Source organism: Amblyomma americanum, chromosome 1 (genome assembly GCF_052857255.1).
Source record: "Amblyomma americanum isolate KBUSLIRL-KWMA chromosome 1, ASM5285725v1, whole genome shotgun sequence".
Classification (NCBI taxonomy): domain Eukaryota; kingdom Metazoa; phylum Arthropoda; class Arachnida; order Ixodida; family Ixodidae; genus Amblyomma; species Amblyomma americanum.
The window spans coordinates 6,475,718-6,487,953 of NC_135497.1; the positions used below are offsets into that span (position 1 = coordinate 6,475,718).

General features: G+C 43.9%; 1 protein-coding gene across 1 annotated transcript; it reads right to left on the reverse strand.

Annotated features, from left to right (window-relative positions):
• Window positions 1–6,900: 6,900 nt before the first annotated feature.
• Window positions 6,901–11,953, reverse strand: LOC144114993 (uncharacterized). Its single transcript, XM_077649118.1, has 7 exons — window positions 11,860–11,953; window positions 10,282–10,368; window positions 10,120–10,197; window positions 9,956–10,033; window positions 9,695–9,838; window positions 9,490–9,558; window positions 6,901–7,136 (listed from the first exon to the last, which is right to left on the reverse strand). The coding sequence occupies exons 2-7, from the start codon at window positions 10,340–10,342 to the stop codon at window positions 6,901–6,903; spliced, it is 666 nt and encodes a 221-aa protein (XP_077505244.1). The 5' UTR covers window positions 10,343–10,368; window positions 11,860–11,953.
• Window positions 11,954–12,236: the final 283 nt, after the last annotated feature.

Genomic DNA, 12,236 nt, shown 5'->3' on the forward strand with positions numbered 1-12,236 from the left:
TAAGTGATCACTTTCCTATATACATGATCTACAAATGTAATACATTTCTTAAGAGAAAGATTAGCCACTCCGATTCGTACACTGTCAGAGATATAAGTTCCAGGACCCTAGAGGTGTTTAGGAATGAAATAAGCAGTATAAAATGGAGTCCGGTTTTTGCGTGCCAAAATGGTCAGCAAGCATATGAAATATTTCTCTCATTATTTAAGTCATGCTATCACACATGTTTTAGGCTGAAAACTGTAAACAAATCTAAAAAGTTACGCAAGCCTTGGATGACAGATGAGTGCTTTAAAATGATTAAGAGAAAGGAACAACTATACGCAAAGTTCGTGAAGACAAGGAGCTTAGATGACCTCTCAGCTTTCAAAAAATACAGAAATTCTGTCACAACCACTTTGCGTAAAACGAAAAATGCGTATTTTGAAAACTTATTTAACAATTCAACTATTCAGACTGATGTTCTATGGCGCGAACTTAACAAAATATTGAATACTGGCACACGCAACAATCAAGTACTTCAACTAACAGTAAATGCTAAAACACTAGAAGGGAAGGACCTAGCGGACGAGTTTAACAAATACTTTACAAATCTTTCCTCGGGAACACTTATACAAGACAGCGCTGAAATTAAAAAATATTTAGGTGCACCCAATCCTAAATCTGCCTTTTTTGAACCGACTACTGATGAAGAAATTTACTCTACCTTTATGTCCTTAAAGAATAGTAAAGCCCGGGACATTGATGATCTTGAAATTAAACCCGTTAAATACGTCTTAGACCTGCTGACTCCAGCTCTTTGTCACATTTACAATAAGTGTTTACATACTGGTACCTTTCCAGATATTATGCAGTGTGCAAGAGTAGGAGTGATATATAAATCAGGCGATCAAAATAACTTTTCAAATTATCGACCGATCTCAGTGTTACCCGTTTTTTCCAAAGGTCTAGAAAAAATAATATGCAAGGGAATCACCAGTTTCTGTGATAAGCACAAGCTTTTATCTCCACAGCAATTCGGGTTCCGTCGAGGTATGTCCACTGAATTAGCTTTGTTGACGCAGAAGGAATTAATACTTAGAGGGTTTGAAAATAACAAAATGACCCTAGGTATTCTGATCGATTCCTCGAAAGCATTTGACAGAATTGACCACAAAATTTTATCTACAAAGTTAGAGCATTATGGATTTCGAGGAGTTTCTGGTAACCTTCTCAAGTCATATTTAAACCACCGTAAACAATGCGTCCTGATTAACAAAGCTCACTCTTCCCTATTAAATGTCACTTCAGGTGTGCCGCAAGGCAGTATACTCGGACCGGTTTTATTTAATATTTACATAAATGATATAGTAAACACCAGCACACTTGCATCTTACATCATTTATGCAGACGACACAAGCATTTTTTTCCAGTCATCCAGTATTGAAGAACTCACTGATTTCGCAAATGTTACACTTGAAAAATTCTCTCAATGGACTCAAATAAATAGTTTACAAATTAACGTTGCTAAAACAAGAGCCATATTATTTACTCCTGTACAAAAGGTTATCAGTCGGGATATCGACATAAAACTCGGTTCCGAACAAATAAAAGTCGTTAAAGAAATAAAAACATTGGGTGTGACGTTCAATCAACATCTAAACTCGAATGCCCACGTGGAACGCGTGGCGGGAAACCTGGCAAGAGCTTGTGGCGTACTGTGTAAGTTTAGAACGATGCTTCCGACTAAAATTAAGTTAATCCTTTATAATTCAATTTTCGCTCCCCATATTAACTACTGCAGTCTTGTATGGACGGACACAACTCAATCCAACCTTACCAAATTGATGCTATTACAAAAGAAAGCAATTCGTCATGTAGCAAATGCCTCATATGACGCCCATACAAGAGAACGTTTTGCTTCGTTTAATGTACTCCCCATACACCATATACATAAACTTAACCTCATTATGAAGTACAAACACAGTGTTCAAACTAACAACGAAACTTTCCTCAACTTATGTAATTTACATCGACCTTTAGAAGTGCCCTACATATTCAGAAACAGAGAACACTGGTCTATACCTTCTTCCCGCACTAATCAGGGTCGGCACATGCTGCAGTACCACATGCCTACATATTTGAATTTCCTACAAAATAAAAATATAGATATACATAACCTTAGCAAATACAAGTGGCAGAAATACCTTATTCTTGAAGACATATGAGTTTAATTATGTTTCTCCGACACAAACTGCTTTTGTATTGCGGATGTATTGTATCTTTTCATCATCGTCTATTTTCCTGCTTCTATTATGTGAACTTGTGTACACTTGATTATATTTGACCCTTTGGAGCTGTTGACGCGATTTTTTTTTGTTTTCCTGCTAGATATGTTTCTTTCATTTTCTGTGCGTTGAATTGTAATCTTCATATGTATAAATAGTCTGCGACGAGTTAACACAGATACATGTTCATTTCTCACATCAAAACTATTTCAGATATAGCACCTGTCTTACTGCACATTCCATTGCATACTTTTTTTTCGCTGGTTCTAAGTCCTGCATGTATATATATATATATATATATATATATATATATATATATATATATATATATATATATATATATATGTATGTGTGTGTGTATATATATATGTAATAACGTGACAGTCTGCTGGCCTTGTCAATTAGGGGTGGGAACCTCGTCAAGCTACTGAGTTTGTGGCTTTTTGCTCCTACCCTAGCATTTTTTTTTCTGTTCTTCAGGGCAAAAAATGCTGAATAAAGTTGATTGATTGATTGATTGATAAGCTTTTTTTTGGTACAGTATAAATGAATGGGACACGACCACAAGAGTTGGCTGACAAAACAGGCGAATTCTTGAAAAGAAGAGAAAAAATTCCTGTTGGCGTTAGTAGCGTTGTTTCTTTAAATGCTAATTTTATTTCTTTAGGCTGCGGGCGTGTGAAATGATTCGCGTTGAAAGCAGGTTTCTTTGCGAAGCGCCGCACAATATACTAGGGTGCTATGAGACGTGAGATTTTTTAAACTCTATTCACGATACCTGCAAGCTCAGTATGCATTCTGCTGAATCTGCAGAAGAGTGCTGTGTCATAAAATACAGCGTGAGGTAACTCGGAATTTCTGATGAAAGCAGTTGCATAATGACGCGTTTTGGAAGGACAACAGAGACAGAGCTGCTGTTCCTGTCTATACAGCAATGGAACTGAAAAATCGCTCTCTCCGATTCTCGGGTAACACAAAACGATTCGCCATTGAATGAGGATGGTTGCTGCTGTTGGTGACTGTTGCAGCTTACGGTTTTTTTAGGTTTAATGTCCCGAATCAACTAGGGCTACGAGGGACGTCGTAGTGGAGTGTTCCAGATAATTTCGACCACCTGGGGTTGTTTAATGACCGCTGACATCGCACGGTACACAGGCGCCTTGTGTTTTGCCTCCATCGAACGCGGCTGGATCGAACCTGCCTCCTAGGGCTCAGCAGTCGAGCGAACCACTGAGTCACCGCGGCGGAGAGGTAACTATGGTAATAGTAGCAGCCACTCGGAAATGGGTAACATGGCATGCGATGGAAATAAGTAGTAGACAGAAATCTTGCTCTCGTAGGGGTCCGTGGTCCCTGACAAGGCCCTATCCATATCAAGGATAATTGTCCTTCGTAGGCTAATATATTGTAAAAACGTGCGAGCGTGCGGTAAATTTGCATTACCAAAATTCTGAGCCTTGCACAACTACGGCCAAGATGCCCTACATTTTGGTCCAGATTGAAACACGGCCGCAACATAGTCGCTTTAAGTGACAAGCAAACCACAGGTTCAAGCATTTTGGTGGCGAAACAGGGCATTGGTGATACACTGGGAGGTCGCTTTATCAATCGATCTCTATCATGAGCCGCTATCGCGTCGAAGCTTCTGCGTCCGAGTACTGCGCTTTCTCAGCCATCGCGCGGCTTTCACTTGGTGCTGGCGATTCCCACGTGATCATGGTCCGATATGACGGCTATATTAGCCGTTGGTTCATGCCAAGCTCTGCCTTTTGCAAGTATGTCGCCGCCGGTGCCTATCGCCGAACGAAGACGAATCGTCGAACTGAGATTGCAGGGCACTTCGCAGAGTGCAATTTGCCGGATTACTGGCCGTTCGAGGAATGCCGTAAGTCGAGCTATACATGCATACCGGGATGAAGGTGGCCGACTTGATGACGCAGAGCGCAGTGGTCGACCACGGATCACCGACGAAGAGACGGATCAGCTGATCGTCGCAGCTCTTGTGGCAGACCTCTTCAATACTTCCCGCGAGATACGTGAAGCCTTCGGCCTTTAGGTGTCACCGTCAACAATACGAAGACGCCTCAAAGAAGCAGGCTTAAGCATCTCTGTTGCGGCCCAGAAGCCATACCTTACAAGCAGGCAACGGCTTCAGCGGCTCCAATTTGCACAAGCCGTGGAGCACTGGACGACCACCGACTGGAGGGAGGTTGTATTTTCTGACGAGAGTACGTTCTCCAGTCGGTGGGACCAGCAGCAGAAGGTCTGGCGCCTTTAACTGCAGGTATGTGAAAACCGTTTCTCCGATGCTGAGTATCCAATGCGTTACGTATAATTAGCCGAATTGCGGGTTTAATATGGTTTTCTTTCTGTAATATTAGAAACGCGTAAACGTTAGCACATGTCATAAAAAGAGTTGAGCACTGACGTTAAATTTAGCGCCCTTCAGCCATTGGTGCCATTACTTCAAAATAATATAATTCTCACATTTGTTTTCTGCGCTTCAGATAAATATGTTTGTCATGGCTATGGTCTGTTACAGCGGTAGCGGTGTTATTCATCTTCTCTTATTCAAATACCGGTCTTTATGCAGTATCCGTTTGCAAAAAAGTTAAGGTCTTGATTTTAGGTTGTCAAATATCAGAAATTTCTCTATATAGGTTTGTAATATATTATTGGGCTTCCTTTGGATCAAAGAGATCATGTAAACCTGTTTTGTTCTCTTCGTCACCTCCGTCCACGCTCCTGTTTTACAGATATCTACCAGAGTACACGTCAAGCGTGCTCTCAAGTGGCAGGTGCTCTGTGAATGTGTGGGGTTGCATCAGCAAGGATGGCCTGGGCCCCCTCGTGCGCATTGAGGGCCGCTTCAACGCATCCGCATATGCTACCATCATTGAACAGGAGCTGATCCCCCATGTGCTTGGTGGCCCCTTCAGCGACGGCTTCTTCCTGTTTCAGCAGGATCGAAGCCCTGTGCACACAGCTCGCGCCGTGGGCACACTTCTTAACCAGCTGGGAATCCGCACGCTGGAGTGGCCACCAGCAGGTGCTGACCTAAACCAGATTGAGAATGTGTGGGGGATGATAAAAAAGGCACTGGCAGCCCGGAATCTAAGCACGGCTACATCAGATGAACTGTGGAGTGCCGTGCAACAGGAATTGAACAGGCTGCGCGAGAGCGAGAGCGTTGTGCCGGCAATATACGAGTCTATGCCGCGCCGTGCAGCTCGTGTAATTGCCGTGAATGGCCAATTTACAAAGTATTAGAGCACCATTGCTTTAATTTTTTTTCAAGGCAATAAAGATCCCGTGATTGCCCTGCATTTTGTGGTAACTTATTTGAAGGGGGTGTATGAAGCGGGGAGCCAGAGTGCCTTGTGTTTTCCTTCTGATGTATTCGCTGTACCAAATCAATCAGGACACGTGTGGGAGGCGCACGTTGCTTCTGCCGAGCCTATTCCGCAAATATACACTCAATACCAAGCAATCTGCTCTTCAGCTTCGCCGCGAGAAGTGCTCACATTAGGGATCGAGTTATATAAGACGGCTGGCTCGACCAGACAGTCTCTCCCCATGAGAATAATGAGACGTACCCTGCAGTTTTGTATACAAAGACTCTGCCTCGTGGAAATCTTTGGGCAAACAGGATAGCAATATTTAAAAGGAGGCACGATGCATATAGGCACGGACCGTGAGATGACGCTTTCACGAAGTATTCTCGCAGTTCCAGCGGTGTGTCTCCACTTTGGCTTAAGTACGATCTTGAGCAACACAGTGAGAAAACGAAGAAGCAGAAAATACTTCGTGGCGTGGCAGCAGCCATTCAGAACTCGGCATCTGAATCCGAATCCTGCTTAGAAACGCGCTTTCCGTTTAATGAAGGAAAAAAGCTTGTTCCAGATCGCCGACTGGAATTTACTATTAGGTGCATTAGACGAGAAAAAACATGGAGACGAGTTCCCAACTGACGATAAAAATTACTATTTTTTTTTCAGCATGGATAAAACGCGAAATATTGGTGAAACTAACATCAAACCTCCCTTTACCACTCTGGAGCCAAGTGGTTTGACGCTCCGTTACTGCGCGACAATTCCATTTCCGGGACACTTTCTGGTGCACCAGTCGCTCATGGACATCGCAAATCGCGCGCATCAGACTTGCAAATTTGCAACATGACTCCGTGCATAGTGAGCTCTGTTACAGAGAACTCGTATCACAAGGCCGTCACCATTCACACGCCTAACGAATAACTTCAGTAAAGGTAGTCTATGCCCATTTCACACAGTGAAGGGTTGAAACTATGCTAATTTTGCAACACTTAAGGCGCAACATCAAGGCTCTGCTTGCATTTCACACGCGCTCTCAATATGCGGATGCATTAGTGCTAAAGAACAGCTTTTTTCTGCGTTTTTCCCGCGATCCCAACTTGGCATTCTCACAGCTATTTACTGATTGAAGACAAAAATCAGGCCTGAAAAGTGACTTCTCAAGGCTCGAGCAAAGTTTCCCGAGCATTTTTTTTTCTTGAAAAGTGCCAGCCGCCGGCTGATTAGGCAGGCAAGCCACCGACGGCGTTACCGCCGAAGCGCGCCGAGAGTGGGAGCAGCTGCCGCTACTTTCCCTTCGGGAACTACACACTTTTCTTTTCACACTCCTCGTCGACGCGACCGTTCACCAGCAGAGTAGCCGAAATCCGCACTAGGAATTTATCAGTCGTGATAAACACCCGCGCGAGAGCGAGGGGGAAGTTTGTCGTCACTCGAGGCACTCTCGCAGCGAGCGAGCGCGGCGAGATAGCAGCGCCGTGGGGCGGCCCCGCAACTGCTCCCGCCGCCGAAGCGCCGATCTCTCCACTTTTGCTCACGACTGTACATAGGTGACACTTGAACAGGCTGTACATGGCATAAAAGTACCCTAAAAGAGTGACATAGTGGAATGAGCGATGAAAGATGCTACATTGTTAAACCATTGCCCCTGTGAGCAACCACGTCACATCCTAGCAAATCAAAATACACAAGTAAAAAATAAAAGAATAAAACCAGGCTGTGAACCAGAAAAAACCCCTTTGCAACCGTTAAACCAGACTAAGCTGATTTGTTGCACAGGCTGTATAATAGCCTGCAACTTCACAAAATATTCAGCCAACAGCTCGGGAATTGCATCCTTTTCATTTGCTTAGCCTCAGTGCTTGCTTCGTGGCTTTCCGTCTAGTAGTTTGACTGTGCAGTTCAAGATTTTTTCTGCGTGCAAGCCAATGCAGCCTCACCCTGACGAACAGGGCAAACAAACCATCATAAACGTCATCACCACACACAGTCAGCGATTTTTCTACCTTGGCATGAAGCAACATGCACAGATCATGCCCTACTTGTTCTTTTCCCACAATATTGGAACTAGATGCGACAAAAACCTGCTCGCGAGCATTGATGAAAGCTACAAACGAGGGTGTAGGAACTGACAGGCTCCCAAAGTCACCTTCTCCAGAATTTTTGACACTTAAGTACAAGAACTTGGCTCTGATCGGCAAAGGCGGCATTTTCTAGCCTCACCTCGCACGTATGTGGCCCTGTAACACACCTGTGATCATTCATAAACTTGTAGGCAAGCCAGCCAGCAAAATAGACAATGTTGTTCTCTAGTATTGGAGACTGATAATCATATGGCAAAACTTCTACTGCAACTGGCAAAGATGTGGCAGCTGTACAGAGAGAAGGAGCAGACTTAGATAAACAAACTGGGAGAGTGGCTAGAAGGCTAGACATGTCTTCAGCACAGTTGCTGCTTTCCGACAGTTTGAAAAGGTTGCTAACTAAAAGATGCCTAAATACTGCTTGAAACTGCCGGCAAGACGAGTTGCTGTTCGATCCAGATTTCGACCTAACAATAGCAAAGGTGTTTTCAAGTGCATCCTGGTTCAGGTGCCTGGTAAGGAGGTATGTCAAACCATAGCGAGAGACCAGGTGGTTCCATAACAGCAGCACAGCCCTCATAGTTTGGCAGAAGCCACGGATGCAAAAAGGCTGCCGCGCACAGCCTAGAACTTCGATGTTTTCGAAAACTGCAATACACTCTTCCAAAAACTCTTCATGCACAGATCCTGCACAAATTGCAGATGCATACGGAGACTTTCCCCGCTTCTGTGAAGTATTTAGACTGTCAAAGAGTCTATCGATCCTCTCAACAAATCTGGCTGTGTGGATAGCCTCTGATGGCAACTGTTGGAATGTTACCAATGTGCACAATGCAGCAGCGCAATGATTGCTGAATACCTGTGCTGCGAGTTTCACAGACATCTTCGAAGCAAAAGTTAAATTAAAGTGCCGGGCACTCAACTTTGGGATGGACCGAATTTGCATTTCTCGATCCTTCTCATAAGCCTGTCGTTTGTACGAGCTTTTAATTGTGTCACTGCCTACCCTGAAGTCATACTTGAGGAGCATATTGCGCAAGCACTTGAGCAAATGCGGTGGATCAAAAATAAAAAAAAGCGGTTCACCATTCACACTTAAGTACGGCTTTTCAGGGGCCACAAGTTTCGAAAACAGAGAAACATTTTGGTTCCCCTGATCACAAACCACAGCCACAGGCTGCAATCCAGCTCCAACCAACATTTTGTGGCATTTGAAGAGGAGGTCATACAGAACAGTTGCAGGCGCTGCCTTATCTGCAAAGAAGTAGCCAAGAGGCTGCTTCCACGGCGTACATATTCCTTTGGCCATGAACACAAGCGCCTTGTTTGCAAGATTTGGACCTTGTGCTGCACTGTACTCTTCAAGGCCTTCAAATCTGTCCGACACTGGATTGTACGACAGCTACTTTGAAACATGCATTTCATCAAAAATTATGGCGCAAGCCCTGTCTTGCCGTGGAAAAGACGCTGCCCGTTTCTCGATCAAATCAAAAACTTCAGGATAAAATCCAACCCTCAATGGTACGCGTGCAAGCCACAGCTGCAGTGACCTAACAGATGGAAGTTTCAGGAGTTTTCTGCAATATCTGTAACCGTTTGGGCTGTGGAAGTATAAACCTAAAGCAAAGGTTTTGTTTTGGCTGCACCATCGACGGCCAAACCTGCTGACATTGTGCATCTTTAACTGAGCTTCAACAAAAGCAGCAACAGCTGGTGTTAAATGCTCACGCAGACTATCTACCAATTCGGCAGTGGTCTTCATGCGACGGCGCTGAAGCAGCAGTCCTTGCAGCCTCTTGTTGCGGTTACGCAGCTGCCTGAGCTGGGCTCGAACTTTCTGCAGTGGCCGCCTTTCATTGATGGGGCTGGTGAAAGATCCTGCAACGTACGCCTTGCAACGTACAGAGTCGACGGAAGAGCAATAAGTTGCTACGTTGGGTTTAGTCATAGCTGCATGTAGTCCTGTAGCACCAAAAAGTGCGCAATATTGCGAAAGCGTTGTAAAATTGCTAACCTTCATAAGAAAGAGGCGAACTGCTGAACGGAGCTCCTGGTGACAGATCAGCACTCGCTGACAGTGTTGCGGCCACCCCTGCCGTGCCAGGTTCCAGAGATGAAGCGCTTGCTTCAGTGCTTGGTCCTGCATATGTGTGGTCAGCTGCGCCCACAGAATATAAAGAACAAAATATAGTAACAGCACAGTTCTGACAGGGAAGCCAGCAACCCAACAATGCACAAATAATAACTAAGCGCCACAGGCGGAATTAACACTTACACTGAACCATTATGAAGCCACTGGCGTGGGAACAAGCTTGGTTCAGCGTAGAACCAGTAGGGCTGGCACCATCTGCATCTGCACAGCGCACAGACAAGGAATTGTAGCATATTTCTGAGCCATACCTCCTCAGGCTGTTCGAGCAGATGCGAAATAACAATCACCTTCTTGGAAGAGTAGCAGCGACTGGGACGACCGACTCTGGACGTACCCCTTGGAAACAGGTTCACCGGAGACAGCAGCTATCATAGGAAGCAGTCCAATGAGCTTTCAGTCGTCACCATTTTCAAAAGATTTATGTCAGTTATGCGTACAACCCTGCTCACCTGGTTCTCCAGCCCGGCGCACTGATGCCGAAGTTTCGCTCAGAGATTGTGAACAGTCCATGTCGCTGCTGCATTCGCTTGAGGTGTCTGAAATGGCAACATTATTGCGGAGAGAAAAGAGAATTCAGTACCTTTATAGTAAATAATTTCCAAAGAACTATAGCTTCCACAGCATGCGGTTCAAATTGTCATCACTCTAGAAATAAAAATGCTTATCCAATGAAATAAAATTCTGTTTACCACCCTTAATCGTTAGGCACATTAGTTTGATGTCATCAGCAGCTGTGGAGCACCAGTAAATCATTTGCAATTTTCATATGCTATGTTTTACTTTGAAGAGTGCGAAATTCGCCTATCACACAAACAACGATAGCTCGCAAATCAAGTAATGTGCCCCATATTGTTTACAGATTTATGCAGGTCAGCCTATGGCCTACGCAATGAGATGCAACAAGAATGAATTCGTAAGCAATTATCGCAAAAAATAAAAACCTGTACAAACATTGGCTTTAGCTAGCATGAATATTGAGGTAAAAGGCAACAACACAAACAATTATTAGTGCATTTCTATAATCGTTCAGTGCATGCTTTGATACATAACACATGAGCACACAATATCTCGGGAAGCTTTTCACCAAGCGTACCTTGCCCAAGTCGGCATAAGATTGCATCCTGATAAGACTGAAGATGAAAAAAGAAGCTCTGCATACAAGAAAGCAAAGTTCTGGAGTACTAAAATTCATCAAACATTTAGAAGGCTCACCCTTTTTTCCCCCTCACTTCTTTTGAGCTATCAAAGGAAGGACGAGAATGCCCTCTGGACACGACAGGGACCGTTCATGAGACAAGGTTTCACGGTGAATATGAAAGATTCAACTCCCACTTGCTGCAAAACATGTAGAGTCGCCTGGTTTCCGTTGCTCAAGTGGCTAGCGGCATCAAACAGCCTGTACCGGAAGACTGACAGACTCACGTTAAGATCCTTTGGAGCCCTTTGCCATACCAGACTACCGAATATCCCACTTCCATTATCCTTTTTTTTACCGGAAATATCAGGCAAGAGTATTCACACCGTCAGTGTACTTTTTCCGCACCCGTGCCTAGAAATTCGCTTGAGCACCCTTCGCCTACTAAGCTTGTGCCATTAGCTTACCACAAGCACAAACCTAATTCTATGCTATGTTGGACATTTCTCACGAACCTCACATACAGTGTACAGTGCATACAAGAGACGTAAAACGAATATTATATATATATATATATATATATATATATATATATATATATATATATATATATATATATATATATATATATATATATATATATATATTTACACGATATGTATGTAATTATATGTGCTCACGTGAAAGCGATACTTCCATTTTCGTTTTCGCTTAGCAGGGTGCAGGTAAAAATTTACTGTAATTTTTAAAGTCACAACACAGATACATAATTCGTTTTGCAAAAGACGCTAGACTGTTTACGGTTACGACAAAAAGGAAAAAATTCATTTTTTCACAAAACCTGACATTTCAAGAGCGGCGAATGCCTTAAAAGTTTGATAACAAAAATTACCGGCAATGCTTGCTCGAGTAGGCAAAGCATCGTGTCGCAGCCTTCCTGACGGCAGATACACAGATGGTTCGAAGTGCCTAGAGCAAATCCTGAGTTCTCGTAGCTGCGACGGCGCCTTCTTCTCCAGGCTGACGTTCCGGCAGAACTGCGCCCACGCTCGGCACCTGGACGTGATGCAAAATGCACGTTAGATACAACTGCGCCAAAAGGAATACGCATACTCGAAACGCCAATGCGTCATTATTCCTGTCACTGCTAACTGCAGTAAATTATACTTGAATTACATCTGAACTATGGTAGTAAATGCTCGCGCCAAGCTCTCTGCGCCCCAGAGTGCGGTAACGCTCATCCTCATGCCACGCGGCTAGCTGCTTTTC